Source organism: Protopterus annectens, chromosome 8.part0 (genome assembly GCF_019279795.1).
Source record: "Protopterus annectens isolate FY-2018-M chromosome 8.part0, PAN1.0, whole genome shotgun sequence".
NCBI lineage: Eukaryota > Metazoa > Chordata > Ceratodontiformes > Protopteridae > Protopterus > Protopterus annectens.
In genome coordinates, this window is record NC_056741.1 from 1,695,277,846 (window position 1) to 1,695,298,054 (window position 20,209).

Here is a 20,209-nt window from a genome sequence, read left to right on the forward strand (position 1 = left end):
TACAGCATACAAACAACAAAATGTAACAGTTATTTACAATGCCCAGATATAAAATTACTAAAACTGAAAACTTATAGTTTCACCATTCCTGAAGATCCAGGGAATAATAAGACACACAACTGACTCTTGGTTCTGTCAGAAATGTTACATTACCCCTGTTTCAGAATAAAAGAAAAGTTATTTTCCTCACTGCAAAAAGTGAAATAAAAAGCTTGTTTTATATTATCATTCATATGTTGCTTGATTTGTGTAGGTATGATAACATTACTTGTAGAAGGGTTTCTGAAACTCTGAACTATGTACAAGTTACACTATTTACAATGTTGGATGCCTTCCGTTTGATGCAAATCTTAAAGTATTTTATGTTTGACCAATATACATTATTGTGTTTAGCATATAGAAGTTTTTTGAGTGCCACCTGAATTGTACTTAAGTTTATGAATTGTATTTGCTTGCTAGAATTGTGTCTAGTTCCAGTGCTTGAAAATATGTACTTTTTTTGTGCTTTTGTTAGCTAGTTTGTAGGAGGTGATATATTAACTGCCGTGTCTTTAAAATTTATCCATGAGATTTTATTGTTTTTTACCCAATTTTTAGTTATATAAAATTTAAGTAGGGCACATAATGTAACTAAAATATGTTTACTCATTCCATTGATTGAACTAGGGTTATATGTAGAATCATTGTTTCCCAGGAAAATATGTTTTTTCGTATCATATTTTTTCAAGTTGTGCTTTAGGAAACACCAGAGCTTGAAAATATTCTTATAGCTCCAAAAGATATGGAGGATATCAACATTTTCACTGGAGCAAAAAGGGCTCAATGATTCTTTTTTGTAATTGAATTTTTTAAGGACACCTAGGGTATAATATGCATTGTTGTTAATCATTATTTGCGTGTAGATTAGGTTTTTGAAAGGTGTTAGTTTTAAGGTATTGTTAATAACTTCTTGAATTTGTGCTGTTTTAATAGTTTTATTGATGTTTTCCCAGTATTTTGAGTAAAGTAAAGCATATTGGTGTTTTATCTCGCTTATTGATTTATAAGACTCTGAGATCATTTTCTCCTTTGCAGCTAATGATTTGATTATATTTTGGGCAGTTACTATATTCTGTGTATCTATTTTGTAATTTGAATATTTCAACTATACTAATGATATAATTTGTCAAAGAATGGGATTATAGCTGCCTGGTGTCTTTAGTTGTGTTCTTAAGTTTTCAAGTGTTGATTCCTTGTACTGCAAAATATGCCATACCGTTAAGTCTTTAATTATTGGGAATGGTTCTTGATTGATCATTTTATTATTTAACTTGATATTCGGGTTCATGTGTATGGATTGTAGCAGACTTAGTGAGTTCTGTAGGTAGATAGAAATAAATAAAGATTGGAAAGCCATTATTTCATTTTTGATTATTGGGTGTAGTTTGCTAAAGAGTTTATGGTTGGGGTTAAGAAAAGGGGTAGCTTTGGGGTTTATATTTAAGGACTATAATAGATTGGACCATTTTTTAAACCAAATTGGGTACCAAATCTTTTTAGTTCTATCATATTCTGATATTTGAATTAACCAGTTTGCTTTGATAATAAGGTAGTACAGATTAAAATCTGGTATCCCCAAACCTCATTTTACTTTTGGTATTGTGAGTTTTTGTTAACATATTCTTGTTGTTTTAAGGTGTCATAAGAGTTTGGAGAGGGCCTTTTCCATTGATGTGAACATTTTTTTAGTGGAAATAGTATTTTAGGAAGGATATTCATTTTAATGACCTTTCCCTATCTTTTTGTGTCGTACCTATCACAGTGTCATCAGCAAATAGGTTCATCTTATTTTCTAGTTGGTTGACAAGATATATCTGATACAAATACACTAAAGACAAACTGGAACCTGGACAAGCTACAATCCTATTTCCTGACATTCTCCTTCTTACCTTCTTGATCCTTTGGCTAACTCCCATTTAATATTAACATTTACTGCCTCATATTTGGTTATTTTCTGCTGCCTTCTTTGTACTTTGACACCTCCCCCTCCTCACTCCTCCCATTAAACTCTTGTAAGCCCCATTAACCTTATTCTTGTTTGTCTTTCTTCATTGGCAAGTACATGGCTAGCAGTCCCTGTGGGACATTATAAGCCTAGCCAATTTCACTTTCAAAGGTGAGAATCAAACATTGCCCCTTGTGTTTGTTTACCTTTTAGCTATTATGCCAACCCCCTTCCTCAGATCCTCATATGTAGCCTTAAGTACTCCATACCTGTCTCATTGGGATAGCTCATTTACTCCCTCAGTTTTGTTCCCAGTCTCCTGAATTATATTTGATCAGCTTCCATGTGACAGTACAATCTACTGTTCTAAAATCTTGCACCATTGTCAATGTCTTTATATTCTTATCTTTCATTCTGTCACTTCAGTCTAATGGTGCCTTAACCTGAACATACTTTACACATTCTGCATTGTTTAAGAGCTTGTCCAGAAATCTATTTTTTCTGATACTGGCTTGCATCTGACAGGAGAATCCCTCGTGACTTGAGGCATCAGTCAGACACCATCTACCTCTCTGTGATGGCAGTTGAAATCTTCCACTCTTCTTCTAGTAGATTCAGATGCCCATGAGGATAAGTCACTTACGTCTACCACACTCCTTTATTCTATCCTCCAGTCACTAATCTTCCTCACTTATTGTGTCTGGGGATGATACGCTGCATCAGACCACCAGCTCTGCCTTATTCCTCTCTTTAAATGCAGTGACAGTTAACCAAAAGTGATCACCAAAGCACAATGGCACCAGTAAATGCAGGAAAATGCGATGTTAGTCGAAACAATAAAGCCACGGAGGGAGGTGGCTCCCTCCGTGGCTTTATTGTTTCGCCTTACATCGCATTTTCCTGCATTTAGCAGTGACAGTTAATCTAACTTCTGACCATGAACATATTGTTGCCCAATTCTTTCCTCAGTATTTCTCCTTCTCTCTGACCTCACATTTGATGTCCTTCTCTATTTATGGATAGCGCAGTGGTGCAGCAGTAGCATTGTCACCTCACAGCAAGAGGTTCTCCAGTTCAATTCTCGGCTGGTGTGTCTTCTGTGTAGAGTCTGCATGTCCTCCCTGTGTTCGTGTGGGATTCCTCCCACATTACAAAGACATGCATCTGGAGCATTTCTCCCTGGGCCTTTGCTGAAAACTGGCTTGTTCCAAGTCAGACTTTTCCAGTTAACAAATATAAAATCAATAAATAAAATTTAGATTACTACATTACCCCATAGCTCCCTTTCCTGTTACTCTTATGCAAGCTGTATCAAGGTTAACAAATGCTTTTACAAACAATAAATAAACACAGGCTAGCTATTATTAATGGCAACTGTTCTAATACTTTGTCAAAAAATAAAAAAAAATAGTATACTGATTTTAGAAAGTTTCCATTTCTTGTTTTGGATGATGTTGTCATTGATTTAAATATGGGTAGCATCAAAAATATGTTAGAAGATCATGAAGTTAAGTAGCAGTTCTCATTAACTGCAGATAACTGTAGAGTAAGCCTATCCAGCCATATTCCAAGTCAGTCTTGTATGTTCCTTTGCGATATTCTGCCATCTACCTTTACCTTCTGACTACAGCCCAAATGTCTAATCCCTCTTCTGTTTCTGCCATTCCCATCCACTTTCTACTTAGAAAAGTGTATGAATATTGAATTGTACCTTTCTATCCTAACAGGGTGTTAGGATGGCTTCCAGTTTAAGATGTCACCCATTCCTTGCACATCCACATGAAAGATCTTTGAAGGTCTATACTTTTTCTTATGTCCAAATATTTGAATGTAACCAAGATTTTTTACGGCATTGTTGTCAGGTGGCAGATTATAGAAATGGATTCAATATCCTGTCTCTGGTTAGAGGACAATTAAAGCATGAAGTTGGTGGCGACTATAACTAATGTGACACTGTTGTACCTTTTACATTTTCTGTATTGTCTAAATGCCTACTCCCTCTTATTCTTGATCAGTGCCCGTCCTCCTTCCATTTTACTTTAAAGATACAGTCATTGAGGTATACAGTTCTAACCCAGCACTGAGCATTGTCATCTCTTCTGATCTAAGATGGCATCCTAGCACCTGCATAGAACAAGTCTCCCTGACAGGTCTCCCCATCCTCCTACACATTGCAACTGCCTCTCATTTTCACTACCACAGCCAATAATTATACTTTATTTCCTTCTCCTTTCTCTATGTCTGCTGGCTGATGGTACAGGTAATACATCTGACAATGCTACCACTAGCCCCCTTTGCTGACATGTCTATGGCATTTCCCTGGCTCTGCTTGTTACCATCTTAGCTGTCTCTTCCAATAGATCTCTGGTGCCAACATGCATCACAGTATGTGCACACTTCTCCTCTTGGTGATTATTTTAACCTTCCTTTCCCATATTTTGTTGAGTGTAAGCTCAGACACTGTTTTTATTACAATCAGTCCTTTTCTTTTTCTTGCCTGGACTTGGATTAGTGAGTCTCCAATAACCAAAACTGTCTTCTCTGTCACCATGATGACTCTCCTTTCTTTCACTTCCTGTTCATTCAACACTTGTTCCACACTCTGTCTTTACCTCTGTCTTCTCTGGTTGTTTCCCTTACCGAGACATATTTAGTCTCTTTTCCATTTGTCATGTCATCTTCCTACAAGACTTCACCTCTGTTTTGTCTCTTTTGCTTTCTGTTTCTCCTGCTTAGCGGAGTGTCCCTCAATTCCAACCTTGCTGCTGCTAACCTTGTAATGCTGACTGTTTTATGACTATCTCTGTCTCTTTCTCTCACTAGTCCATTTATTTTCATGTATGTTACCACTCTGACTTATTTCTTCACCATTTTGTGGTTTCAGCTTCCATTTTATCCCTCCCCCCATTCTATATCAATACAGTTAGGTATATCATTCTGCTGACATTTACTCATGTCGTCTAGTTCTCTGCTTCTCTTGCACATAATTTTCCAACTACATGCTGTTAGCAGCCTCCTATTATGTCCCTTAATCATGATGATTCTATTATGATGCTCTCCATACTGATAAAAGGCCTGCATCTTCTGCCACTTCAAAGCTCCCTTAGCCAAACCAATTCTATATACTGATAACCAAATATGTCATTTTCTAAGTCTTCTTGTCTGTGTTATGCCTTTCATATCAATTTCGTGGATACTTTTTTTTCTTTTTTGGATACTTAGCAGTTATGTTACCTTAAAATTCCTTAATTAGGGTATAAAAACTCAAAAAGAAATGCTATACCCACTTACTCCTTCTGTTGATGCAATTTTTTTTACAATTCAGTCATGGTAAGCTGGGGCTAGAAACTATGGCAGTATGGTCCTAACCATTATTCATTTTTGTTTAACTCTCATTCCTGTTTATAACATCACTGGGTGGGGTCTGCAGTCTTGACTATTCTGTCAAATTTGCATGCATGTCTAATCTTGCTACTGTAGTGATGACTGGTCAGTTCTGTCTGCTTTCTGATTTCTGGTCTCAACTGAATTGCCTCTGAAAACATGACATGCCATACCTCACCTGAAGGAGGAACAAACAGGCAAAGTCTCATCACTCTACCCTTCCTCAATGTCTTTATCCATGTCTTCTTCCATGTTAGTTGCAATAGCTGCCTGAGCCAATAAATGAGACATATTCAGTGCTTTATCCTTCTACAACATGAGAATTTTCTGATAATGTATCTCCACACATCTTTCAGGACCAATCAGTCCATACCTGTTGCAAATCTTTTAGCAGAGAGACTCACAAAGAGAAAAGTCTTTTAGAAACAATCATTTGACATTCTAGTTCTTTTCACATGCTAGAGGATCAGAACAAGAACGAATGTCTGCCTTATGAATAAAATGACTTTAGAAAATTTAAAGGACTGATAGGCTAAAATAATGTACCCATTTCCATTACAAAAATCATACTTCAAGAAAAATGTATCACTTAATCAGATAAAAATCAAAGAAATCTGCAAAGTCTATCAGCATAGACCAGTACACAGTGATATATTATGGAAGATTCTACAATGTGAGCCTGAAACAACTGCAAATGAAAAAGTGTCATAGCTAGGTCATTTGGTAGCCTGCAACTGCTGGAAACTTCTTGCTACAACAGTAGCAAACTGCTTGTTAAAGTTATTAACATGCTGAGATCCACAAATGCAGTATTAGCTTGTCTTATGAATAAATTACTTTAAAAAATACACAGGACTGAGAGGCTAAAATAATGTACCTTTTTCTATTTTCTTATCAAAACCGTGCTTCAGGACAAATTTATTAATAAATCAGATAAAATTAAATAAACCTGCAGAATCTATTAGCGTAGACCAGTACACAGTGAAATATTCTACAAGATTATACAATATGAGCTGCAAACAACTGTATATTTAAAGAACCATAGCTAGGTTATTTGACATCCTTCAACTGTGGAAAAATCCTTGCTACAACAGCAGCAAACTGCTTGATAATGTTATAAACATGCTGAAAACCATAAATGCAGCATTAGCAGTCATTAAGGAAGCCCCATTGCCGCCCATTCTTTTTACATGAATAGCAGTACTGCATTCACACCATATCAGCAATAGCTGATTATGTCCAATAACAGCTCTTGCCTGGGGTAGCTGCTAACTTTGGCTTGCCGTAATTGCAACTCAGTAAATGAATGCACTAATTTAATGTAAAAGTAAATGAATGCACTAATGTAATATACAAAAACTCAAAAGCAATGATATGATCACATGCCTTAAACTTATTTTTAGTTGATTTTATCAACTAATCTGCTGTGTACTAGACTTTTAACTATTCACCCACAGTTGCAAACAACTGTAAAGCAAGCCAACATTCTAAACTAGAAACCTACCAAAAAATTCCCAACAAGCAAAATTTCCAGAATAGCTACACACTGATCAACTGCTTAACTTCAGCTTTCCCAATGTGAGAAAAGAAACAGAGATAAGGTCCAAGATCTCTGCCACTTTTAGTAAATTCAGCTACTGGCTACTAAGTACATTGCCTGAATGCCAGGAAAGAAGAAAGTAAGAGTGCCTGAAAGAAAATCAGCTAGAAAATGTGAAGAGAAAACACTGACAAATCCTGTAGCTGTTTTGGAAAAAAAAACAGAACAAGCTGATTGTTTGGTGCAAGACAGGGTTTCAGTACTCTAGAGGAAAAATAAGTCAAGTGTGCTCAGAGCTGATTAAAATAAATGAAACAGTGAAGGAGTATATCAACTCAAATAACAAAAGAATGGAAAAAATGAGAGAAACTTTAAATGGATATTCAGATGAACTGATAAAACTGCAATAGTCAAAGACTGAAACGAAGAAAAAGTTGGCTGAGTATGAGAATGCTTAAGAAGAGTTGTTTCAAAACAATCGTAGAATTAAAGGGTAGTGGTCAGAGGAAAAACCTTTGATTCTTTGTTGTAGTAGAGAAATTAGTAGGAACAGACTGTATTTATTTTATGAAGGTGCAAATAAGCAACTGGGCTCATATTCCACAGCAGAATTTGTTAATTGAAAGACCACATCGTGCGTATGCTCCAAACTCGGCCATGTGAAATCAGCCAAGACCTGTAATAGTAAAAATGCAATCCTACCACCAGAAAGAGTTGATCATGACAAAACTGTGGCAGAAGGGCAAATTACTAAATGCTGGAGACAGTAGATTCTTTGGGGAAAGCTGTGGCATAATTGTGCCCTAGTACCCTTTATTGATGTGCAATAGCTCGGCTGGCCCAATCTTGCGACCCCTGCCCAAAACCAAGTGACATGTATGGAAATGTCCTCACCAGGCTCATGAATATTCATCAGGTATTCAGCAGGTCAGTGCAGCCTAGAATGTCCAGAGGTCTGACTCATATTTTTTGTCTGTTCTTTATAAAATTTGTGGTTTTCTCAAGTTTTGCGGCCAACCAGTGAGGACTAAGTTCACTAAATAATGACAAGTATGCGAGTTTCAGACTTCATATCCTTTATGAAAAGGATGGTAACACAATCATATTTATTGTAAAAGCTTTCCATGTTTATGAGAGCAATATTTAAAATTTGTCCCTATTTTTGTGGTTTTGTTCCCCCATTATTTTTGGCTTCATCCAGGTGTTTTATATTAACATGTTGAGAGGTATGACATACACCTTTTCTCACTTGGAGAGTCTTTGGACATAGGGAGAAACTGGAGTCCTCGATGACAAAGATGCATCAATGTTGCAATACATGAGTCAGTTCTAGTTCCCCTACAAAGTTTGTTTGGAATGCAGAGGGAAACTGATGTGCCTGGCAAAAACAAACCATACCTCTCAACTGTCCATCATAGTGGTTCTGATGATGATACTTAGAATCATTACAAAGCAAGTGAGTCCAGAGACCATTTGCTCCTTGCCAATACCCATCTTCATGTTGTTACTTCCCTTCCCTCAAAGGGCAAAGCATGTTTGTCCAATGCTGAGTTTGAGAAAGTTCAACTTAAAGGATGGAAGGGTGTCACTGCTTGGCATGTGGGGATAATTTATTTGCATGATATCTACTATATTCCCAAATCACATGTGCAGGGGCCATTTCCATATGTGTCAATTGACAACCAATGTATGAGTGATGTCACTGGGAAATCTACATATCAGTTAATCATGCATCACTTGAATATGAAATCATGGCCATTTGGCATGTCAGTCACCCAAACCATGCCCTCTTCTGCACAGTCGTCCATGAGGGGTACAAAGATACAGTTATGCCAATAACTCACTGTATACCCAGAAGAAGAGAGTCAAATTTATTCTAGCAATCAGGAAATATTGAATGGCAGTGTGAGATTTAAACTGCTGCTGTATCCAGATCTCTTCAGAATATTTTTTCCTGGAGGATCAAAGTCATTTTTGATGCAGAGCAGGATAAGGAAGAAATGCAAATGTCTGTTGATCAAAAAGTGAGGAATCAAGTAAAAGGGACTCTGCTTTTCTTTCTTCTGATAATAAAGCTCATGGAGAGACTATGCCACTGAAACCTCTTCCAGTGTTCCAAAAGAAAATGCTTAAGAGACAAAAAAAATCACAGTGGTTGACTAAAAGAATTGGGAGTGCCTAGGAATTGAACCACAGTCTGGAGTTGGGAGATGCAGATGAAGAGCAAAAAGACCAGCAACATGGAAACTTGTGAATTAAATGTGAAATTACAAAGCATCACTTGCATTTGTTAAATATTGTTGTGCAAGAAAAAGTGAAAGAATGGACTTTTGTTGACTTTGTTAAACTGAAAGGCTTTTACCCTACTTTGTGTCATTAATGTTTGGAAGGATATTATGTGGAAGGGAAGGAGAAGAAAAACCATAACTGTAAGTAAAACAATTTCTGTTCTTAACAGTATTTCTATAAATGTTTTCATGATGTAAATTGCATGTTATACAGTAAAGTATCCCTCAGTGTGAACAAGTACCTTTTCATTCCTTATACTTCCTTACTCTCCCTTCTTTAATTACTTCCCTACTGCTATCAAATTCTTTTCCCTGACTTTCTTTCTACATATACCATAAGCCTGTTTTTCTCTCATTTCATATTGCAGTTCCTGTTTGTATTAGACTAACCTACCTTTAATTTCTCTACATACTGTCTAAAATTTCTCTAAATATTAAATGATTGTCATATAACTTGTATTGATTCTTAACCAATGTTTTTATATAATGTCTAGTTTATTATAATTATTTCAACTGAAGATGTTTTTGTTTTGTTTTTGAAGACTGTAAAATTATTGTTTTTAAAATGTTTTTTAATAATCTTGAGCTTTTCCCTCTGGCCCTCCACTGAAAATAGACTTCTACCCGGTAATCAAATATCAATAAATAAATATATAAATAATAAATAAATAAATACATACATACCTGAGTAAGGTAATGTATCAAACAATTTAGATAGGTCTAGGTAGGCAGTATTCACCGTTATCCCTCATCCCTTGCTTTGGTGACCTTCTCAAAGATATCCACCATGTTAAGTGGGCATGATCATCTTTGACAAAGCCAAGCTGAATTGGGTCCAATGTCAGAAGGTTGCTTGTGTTTTTGCTGATCATTTCCATGATAATTCACTCCATGGTCATATGTATTAGACTAGTCAGACAAGTAGGTATGTAGTTTCTGGGGTCAGTTGATGGGCCACCCTTGTGAAGTGGGATAACCATTGCAGTCCTCTGTTCTTGTGGTACAAGGCCTGATAAGTCATGTTTCCAGCTATTTAGGAGGCATACCAGGATAATGTCAGGGCCCATCAATGTGGTATTTTTGACATTAGCAAGTGTCGCCCGGACCTGCTTTCTGTCAATAATGTTTTTTTTGAAGGGGGGGTATGCTAGTAGGTATTTCATGGGGAGAGGAAGGTGGGTGGGAGTAGGGGTGAATATGAGCTGAATTTGTCAGCCTGAAATTCAGTAAGTAGTCCTGCTCAGTGAAGGTGACACCACTGACCACCAGTTCAGCACACTGATGTGTGCTGCATTTGAGGCTTTGGACATAGCTGTAGAATGTATACCAAATGAAAACAGTCCTTGAACCAAATAAGGAACCATATGCAAAAAACAGAGAATACAAGAAAAGAAAAGAAAAAGAAAAAAAGAAAAACAGTCTGGTTCCACACAGCAGTGAAAATCAATATATCCTTTATTGTAGTAAGGTAAGCGCTTTCTCGGAAAATGGATTTTGCGCTTTCAAGCTGACAAACCTCCTGGTTTAAACAACAGAGTTTCCCTGAAACACTTCCTTAAAGCACGGTCATTAAAGCATTGATCTCTCTTTTAATATTTTATCTTATATATTTCAATAGTCCATCTTTTATTATTTTTTATTGTATTCATTACCATTTTAAGTATATATTGTTCATTTAGTCTGTTTTTATTAAATTTTCTAAAAATCTATATATTCTATAGATGTATTTTATCACATGGCTTTTAGCCATGATGCACATTTTATCTGATTTTTGATTGGATGTTTAGTGTTTAAAAATGTAACTGTTATTCTATCTTTGTTGGTCTGATGAAGCAAATGTTATTCCAAGAAAACGCTTACCTTACTACAATAAAGAATATATTAATTTTCACTGCTGTGTGGAACCAGATTGTTTTTCTTTTCTTGTATATCTGTAGAATGCCTTGTAGCTGTCTTTAGCCTGTGAAGTTATCATGACCTCATAATTGGCCTTGTTAGTTTACTAATTAGTTTAATTAGAGAGCTGCTATCATTACTGGAGTTACTCATCCTGATTTTTAGCCATGACTTTTTTCATTTTGTTAAAGTTAAGATTCCGCCAGTGTGTTTTGTTTTAGAGCTTGTTTTGGCCTTTCTTCTAGTAGGTACAACAACCTTGATACAGCCATTTGTATGGATGTGTAGGGTCTCTGTGAATAACTCTGCATAAGTTGTTGTGAACTCAGCGTTAGGAGGGGCATTGAATTTTGATGAACTATGAAGTAATAAAGTTGCTTTGGAATTGTTCCAAACTGTTACAGGGTTTGCTAGGGTTACCAAGCTGACTTCTATTTCAGAGGAGACAGCTTTGTGATCTGACCTTCCCAGTGATGATGTGACAATGAGTAATTGGGGTTTGCAGCACTCTGCTATATTGGTGAGTACCAGGTCCAGTATGTTTGAACCTATAGTTGGTGTGCACACCGTTCAAGGATATTTATGTTAATAAAGTCTAGGAGCAGCCATGCCTGTGATCATGAGGCAGTGCATTTTTCCCAGTTTACAAAGGGGTAGTTAAAGTCTCCCCTGAATAAGGTATTTGGTTTAATGGTAAGTGTCTACTCAAGGTCCAAATAACCATCTTCATATCAAAATAACCATCAGAAACGTCCCATACCTAATACTAACAGAACTCCATGTATGACAAAAGAAAGAAACAACACCTGTCTACAAGAACTAGAATTGCTCAGTATTAAACCAAATACTTTTCTAGCTGATCTAAACTATCCAGCAATAGACTGGGAACCCACACTACCACTAGTGCATAAGCACAGCGATTCCTGGGCTTGTCAATTCAACGCGCTGTAACAATTAGTCAGAGTACCCACTAGGAGGAAGGATATCTTGCCTCTTGTCCTTGCTAATATGGGAGCATTTTTTACCATCCCTTGCATATCTTTACCATTTGTTAGGCCTGACCATGAATCAGTCTCCTTTGAAATAAAATTCAAACCAGAGATCCCTTCCACCCATGGTACCTTAAGAAATAATTTCCTTAAGACAAACTACCTACTCCTAAATACTGCATTGGCAAGCTTCCAATCTCCAAAAATACCAGTTAACTTCACTGAAAACACAGAAATGTACAACACTGTACCATACTATCATGTAAACAGCTGCATAGTTCCAGCTGTACCCCATAGGAACAAGTGCAGGGCAAACCCCAGAAACAAACCCACATGGTGGATCCATAATATCAACAATCTTTATAATAAAAGAAAAATAATTCCAATCAAAAGTAATAGGAATAATTCCCAGAATGTTAGAGTCCTTGTCATTGAAATAAGGAAAACAACTCAGGAGCTTAATAAAATCCAGCAAAACTATGTTTGAGGCTAAAATAGCTACCCAAGCCAAAGACAATCACAAGGCCCTTTTTGCTTATGTTCATAATCTGAAAAGTATAACATACCAATGTGCTGAGCAGATTGTGAACAATGTTACCAACTATGGGGCTGAAGATATAGTGAACCAATAAATTTAGCATTAAGTTTATCCCTCTCTCCCTTCTGTCTGTCCCTCTAGAAATACCTGAAACTGGCTCACCTCCAGCTATCACATAAGCCCATTCCTAAAAGTGCTATAAAAAGCTAAAAATACTGCATTGAAGGGTCCTGCCAATATCACTGTATGCATCTTAAATAGCATGAGATAAGATTTAGCCACACCCCTAACAACACTGTTCAGTCTCTGCCTCCATACAGGTTTTGTACCAAGTGAATGGAGAAGAGCTACAGTCATTCGCCTGCATAAGGGAGGTCTTTCCACAGACCCAGCGATTACAAACTGTTAAGTCTGACCAGCCTCATATGCAAAGCCATAGAAACACTTTTGGAACTTAATCAATCCAGAGATATAGAACCTCCAACACTGGACCTATCTCAATTTGGATTTGTCAAGGCCAGGTCGCACTTACTCAACTTGCAGGATTTTTCTGAAAGGGTCACTAAAGCAAAGGATGAAGACAAACTAGTACATACCACATACCTTAACCTGGCCAAAGCTTTTGATGTAATTCTCCTCTCAGGCATAGTAGAAAAGCTAAATAAACTGGGAAAAAACTATGTTGCCCACTGAATTGCCAACTGGCTACCAGATAGGATGCAAAAGATCAAAATTGGGAAAATTGCACAGTTTTTTTTTACATTTTATCAACACCCTATCTGGCAAAAAAATTGGTTAAATGTAAACTTTTTAGGCTTTCTAGGCTAATTTCAGATGAGAAGTTTATTAAAGAAGTGGATATTCTGCCTTCAATGTTTTTGGCAAATGAAATTTCCAGTAGGAAGGGCAGTGACTTTCCATCCATTTTGAAGTGACCTTATTCAGTTAGAAAAACAAATGTCCAGCATGAGAGTGGTGATTTTAAAACTGCTATGATATTACCTTTTGACAAAAAATGAAAGGCATTTGAAAAACATAACATGTTATAATTGGGACTTAATCATTAATATTGTTCACCCCAAACAAGTTTTGAGTGATGAGCTTTTCTTCATGTACAAAAGGAACAGTAACCTTAAGGATAAGCTTTAAAGCAATTATAAGTCTGCCACTTACTCAGGTGGTGTTAGAAAAATAACTTAGGGTGGGTGTTGCAGTCAATGCAGATTTATCAATGACACAACTATGTTGAGTGCATGGATCGTGCTATCCCAAACAGAACCAATACGCTATCCTCCAAAAAAAGGAAGCCAATCTGGTGGTCCCCTGCCATAAACAAATTGTACAACAGAAGGAAGAAACTGTTGCAAAAGAGAGTAAAATCCCATGAGTGGAGGAGCTCCATGGTCAGCCTCAGTAAGAAGCTGCGATCCCTGATAAAATCCTCCAAAGCTAGTTGTGAAAACAAAATTGCCACTGATTCTAAAGACAACTACAAAGCATTCTATAGCTATGTCAAGAATTTCAATGGCAACACTCAGATCTGCTCTGAATTACAGCACAATGGCACTAAATATACATTCCCAACTGATATTGCCAACATCCTGGTAGATAGGTTCAGTGCTAACTTTACTCCCCTCTCACCCCCTAAAGAGCCCATCTCTATACCGGAAGAATGCAACGTTCATGTAATCACAGCTGCACAGGTAAAAACCACACTCTTCAAAGCCAAGAACACAGCAACCATGGGACCAGACAACATCCCAGGCTGTGTTCTACATGAACTACAGAACGAACTGGAACCCCACCTAAGTACCATGTTCAATCATAGCCTCACCTCAGGCTTTGTGCCTACTGAATGGTGCACAGCGATGGTTATCCCACTCAGCAAGGGGGGAGCCACCACAGTCTCTGGGAATTACCGCCCCATTAGCCTGACGAGCCTGATCTACAAGGCCATGGAACGTATCATCATGGAACTTATAAACAAAGACACATGGACAAACACTGGACCCCACACAGTTTGGCTTTGTAAAAGGCAGATCATGTCTCCTAAACTTGACAGACTTCTTTGAAGCAGTCACCAAAGCCATAGACGAGGGTAAGGTGGTTCACACAGCCTATCTAGATCTTGCCAAGGGTTTCGGTACCATCCCCCACTCTGGAATTATAGATAAACTTACTAAACTAGGTATAAATTCCCATTGTCACAAGATGGGTTGCCAACTGGCTCACTGACAAAACCCACACTGTGAAAGTAGCAGACTCCAAATCCACCTTCAGACCAGTGACAAGTGGAGTACCACAGGGTTCAGTCCTGGGTCTTTTCCTGTTTGGTATCTACTTCTCTAAAGTACAGGCTAACACAGAAGGTCTTTGGATAACAAAGTTCGCAGATGACTGCAAACTAGGAGCCATAATCGAAACTCTTAACGATGTGGACATCCTACAAATGGGCCTCACTGAGACAGATGCCTGGTGTCAAAGCCATGGCCTCAAGCTCAATGCCAAAAAGTGTACTGTCATCCCTTTAGGTAAAACCTCAGAACCCATGAATTACAACATAGGCAGTAGTATACTTAACACCGAAAGTGTGATAAGAGACCTTGGGACACAGGTGGACAGTAGTCCCTCCTTTGGTAATCACATTGCCACAGTAGTCAGGAAATCCTTCTACATGGCACACCTCATCACAAAAGGTTTCTCATCCAGAAAAAAGAGGTCATTGTTCCCCTCTACTCATCCCTCATTAGACCCATTATAGAGTACAACGCCCCTTTTGGTATGTACCTCACAAGACATCTACAACAACTGGAAAGGCTGGAGAAATACCTCACAAAGAGGGTTACCGGCCTCAAACAGATGCCCTACGCAGACTGTCTCAAAAAACTCCAGCTTTACTCTGTCGCATATCACCTACTCAGAGATGATCTCTGCCTAACATACAAAGCTATGTCAAACCCAGAGCTGCTGGACATACTCCACTTAAACAAATCCCAATCGCTCCGATTTACACGCTCTAGGGGCCTAAACCTTGTCACCACAATAAACAGAGCATGCCGGAGGGATAGATTCCTGTCCCAGCGACTTCCCATACTCTGGAATAAACTACCTATCTGTATCAAACAAAGCTCCTCATTAGCACTCTTCAAGGAAAATCATGATGATTGGATGGGAAATAGGAAATTCACCTTGGGAATTACTTCTGTGGCTCTGCTCAACAGTGGCACAGGAAAATAATTTTCTTGGGTGGCAAAAACCAGGGTACCTTTTTGGCTGGGCTTGTATAGGCCCCAGGGCCGATAGCCTAGTACCTACCTATGATCCTATAAAAGCTCCTCTACTTAACTTCAAGTTTATCTGATTCTGATGCTGCTGGAAATCTTTGTTGGAACTAGATATTTTAACCCTTTCAAGACTCATTAAAACAAGTAATCTTCACCATCCATACAAAATGCAAATACGTTGTAACATCTATTTATTTATTTATTTATTTTTTTTGCTTTTACTCTTCATATGACATATGCCTTACTGCGTCAAGTTTGCACTAACTTCCCCATTGCTTGTACATACTCACTAGCCCTCAGAGCAGATGAGTAGTGGAATGTTCCTGGTAAATTCTCCCCCTGTGTATAAATACCACCTAGACAAAAACAGATCACGGACCTATTGGGACTAATAAAATCAACATATGTCAGTTGACTGATTATTTTAATTACTTAATAAATTGTCAAGAGATTTGGTTGATGACAAAATAACTTACGATCACTATGCGACTATAACTTGCTACATAAAACAGTTATGGGTTATAAAACATTTTTTTTACATAACAGTGGTTTACCTTTTAAAATTGTCTGTTTACTTTGTTACTCCTGGGACTTCGATTGCCTGCTGCATGTGTGTTAATATTCTGTTATGGTATGCTATTCTGATAATGGACCTAATACTCACAGAAGCATCAGTGATGCTGATAATTTAACAGAAAAATGAGGTTACAGTTTTTTTTCAATATGCAGCATATTTACTCTAATAATTGTTAGCTTACTATAGCTATCACAGAAGGATATTTAATAAATATAGGAGAGTTCATTAAAACAGAATTCATTAGAGTGGTTTGACAAACAACAATTGCCAAATATAAGATGATATTTAAATCTCTTGCAAAGTGAGCTTGCCATCCCATACACAAGAAATTATAAACAATTCTTAGAAAAATCTCAGTGTTATGACTTTTTGACAGGTGCTTATAATGTTATTTTGTTAAATGTATGAAAAAATGTATGGTTGCCCTTTAATCATAAGCTGCATTATCAGCTGACAACTACTGATACTAACATATCAAAACATATCAAACTAATAATATATATATATATATATATATATATATATATATATATATATATATACATATATAAATATGTATTAATGTATTTTATATATATATATATATATATGTATATATATATATATATATATATATATATATATATATATACATATATATTTATATACATATATATATATATATATATATATCTATATATATATATATATATATATATTTATATATATATATGGATGGGTTTACTTTCATTCACTAAAAACTCATTTCACTGAATTTCAAACCACTCACACCAAATCGCTGAAAGCTCAAATCACTGAAAACTCATTTCACTGAATTTAAGCACTGTTGGGCAAATAAAATGTATATGCCCTTTTCCCCACTATAGTGTGATCCTGCAGTTAGTATACATACATATATATATATATATATATATATATATCACCCCCTTTTTCACCCATGTTACTGCTTATTTTTAGGTGTAGAGTGGTTGGAAATGTTGACGGTTTGGTGTTTTTGTGACATTTTGACCAATCGGGATTATGGGATTCTCTTAAAGGTGTTGCTCATATGTACTTTCGAGCAATATGTGCTTGGCATTATGATGGTAAACCCCAGATATATATATATATATATATATATATATATATATATATATATATATATATATATATATATATATATATATATATATATATATATATATATATACAGTAAATGAGTTAAAGTTTTTTTTTTTTTTTGCTCTCTTCCATCTTTTGTATTTATTGCCCAGCTCCCTGGCATTTGTCCATGCTGGCTCTACCTCTTATCTTCCTTGTCCCCCAGAACTTGAACCAGTATGCTGGGACCATCCATGGGAACAAGGATACTGGGGGCTTGGCATGTGTGAACTTTCTCTCCAAGCTTTTTTTCTTGTAACCTACTTGCTCCCCCCCTCCCCTGCAGTCCATTTATTATACCTGAGGGGTTGGCATCCAATGGAAACGTGGAACATTTAGCCCAGTCTCAACAGCAGCTCAGCCATCTCTCCAACCTATTGCCTTCTTTAGGCATGCCTACTGTGTGCTGTCCCCAGCCTCATCAACTAGGGATTATGTCTGTAGACACCCAGGGGACTGCCCACGCACTTCTGGATGGTTGCATTTATCCCTCTATGACACTCCATGAGTCGCCTGAGCAACAAATGGAACCTAGGTCATAGTCAAGGCTTTATCCCTGTATGCCACCAGAATGGTACTGAGTGAAAGTTTGAGGTGTATGCTCACATTTTGTACTTGATGTTTGTGTTCAGAAGTTTGTGTAGGAGTGGAATGGTCAGTTGTCAAAGACATTCAGTGTGTGTGTGTGTGTGTGTGTGTGTGTGTGTGTGTGTGTGTGTGTGTGTGTGTGTTTGTCTGTGTGTTCAAGTGCTGGTGGGTAACACCTTCTGTGTAACATCTTTTGGGAGTACATGGTGATGCTTCCCCCAAATGGTGTGTGTGATGCTTGCCACCCTCCCACCCTTTATTTTAGAAGTATGCTTATTTTTTGTGCGCTAGTTTTATATGTTGAATGATTTTCTGGCTGAGTTTTTTGTATGTTGATGTATGTGTATATTCTTATATGTTTGATGGGTTGTTACACTGCTCAACAGATTGGCTAATCAATGTGCTATGTTATATATTTTATAGTGGTTGCTGTAAGATAACAGACCTAATTCAAAAAAGTATTGAGAGATAATATGTAGTTTAGCAAACCTTAATGGCAGACTACATTGCATTTCAAATAAATATTATTAGTGTAAAAGTATACTTTAATTTTATTGTTCTCTTTTTCTCTCTATGAATATATGCACAACTTGCAAAAATAAATCACTGATTACAAAATGTATATGATTCATCATTATTCTTTGAGAAGGAAGGTAACTGGAATTAAGTTCACTAGTTTTCTACAAACAGCCTTATTGTACGAGAGTCAGGACTTAATATTTTACCACTTAAGATTGCATGCAATGACTTCCGAAACCATGGATAAAAGAAACCATAAATTATAGGATTAAAACCAGAATTGAAATATGCAAGCCATGCAGATGCATCAAGTAAGATTGCTGGTGTAGAATAATTCAGAAAAGGATCACAAATATTTAAAGCAATACTGGGAAGCCAGCAAATAATAAATGTCCCCATTACTATACTCAGAGTTTTAGCTGCTTTCCTTTCTTTGTTGCTTGAGATGTGCAGTTTGGTTTTGAATCTTCTATCATTTTGGTTCATAGCAGGTTTAGCATGTGTCTTTGCTACAAAAAAAATCTTAATGTAAATGGAGACCATCACTGTGGTTGGAACAATGAATGATAATGTTGAACTAAACACAATCCATATTTTGTTAAATAGCATTATACACAGACCAGTACAGCTTATTGAGGCAAAGTAATCATCAGTCCCAACTAAACCTATATGAGACAAGGTAATCCCAAAAGCAAACAGTGCTGGAATTATCCAGCTTATTGCTACAAACAATATCACTATAGAGAAGTCAATTTTTGTGCAGTAACGTAAAGGATCACACACAGCATAATATCGATCAATAGCTATAAAGCAAAGATGAAATACAGAAGAGGTGCAAAACATCATATCAAAACTAGTATGCACCTTACAGAATTCATTTCCAAAATACCAACAGGAATCGACTGACCGTATCATGCTATATGGCATAATAAGGAAGCCAACAAGGAAATCAACAACTGCCAAAGAACAGACCAGAACATTTGTAGGACAATGGAGCTGTCTGAAATGAGAAACTGAAATTATTACCAGTAAATTTCCACAAATAGTAAATAACATACAGCTTATCATACAGATGTACAAAGCAGTACGAGTGATCGTTGTCCTTTTACTTTTTATACAGGAATCATTTACTGATGGAAAGCAATATTCTGTGTCCATGTATGAAGACTTTGCCTTTGCTCAGTTTTCCTTGGAGTTGATAAGTACATCATTTTTTAGAGGTGTCTGAAATAGAAAATAAACATGACTATTTAAATTTGATAGAAGAGGTCTGTTTGAAACAGACAGGAAATTAATCACACACACTTACTTTGGTTATAAAATGGTAGCTGTGTTTGTCTCTAAGGGACCATTTTGTTTATGCTGTAAAATAGCATAGCAAAGCGTAGTTCTCGTGTTTGTATCAAAGTAAAAATATTCATGTCAGTGCAGACTCTGTATGTCCTCTCTTGGGGTTGCTCCAGTTTCCTCCCACATTCCAAA

General features: G+C 36.8%; 1 protein-coding gene across 1 annotated transcript; it reads right to left on the reverse strand.

Moving 5' to 3' along the window:
• Positions 1–18,880: 18,880 nt before the first annotated feature.
• On the reverse strand, positions 18,881–19,885 carry LOC122808120 (trace amine-associated receptor 4-like). Its single transcript, XM_044079089.1, has one exon. The coding sequence runs from the start codon at positions 19,883–19,885 to the stop codon at positions 18,881–18,883; it is 1,005 nt and encodes a 334-aa protein (XP_043935024.1).
• Between the last annotated feature and the right edge of the window lie 324 nt (positions 19,886–20,209).

Excerpts from the sequence above, each read along its gene's own strand:
- LOC122808120 (XM_044079089.1), bottom strand. The coding sequence starts at position 19,885 with ATGGACACAGAATATTGCTTTCCATCAGTAAATGATTCCTGTATAAAA.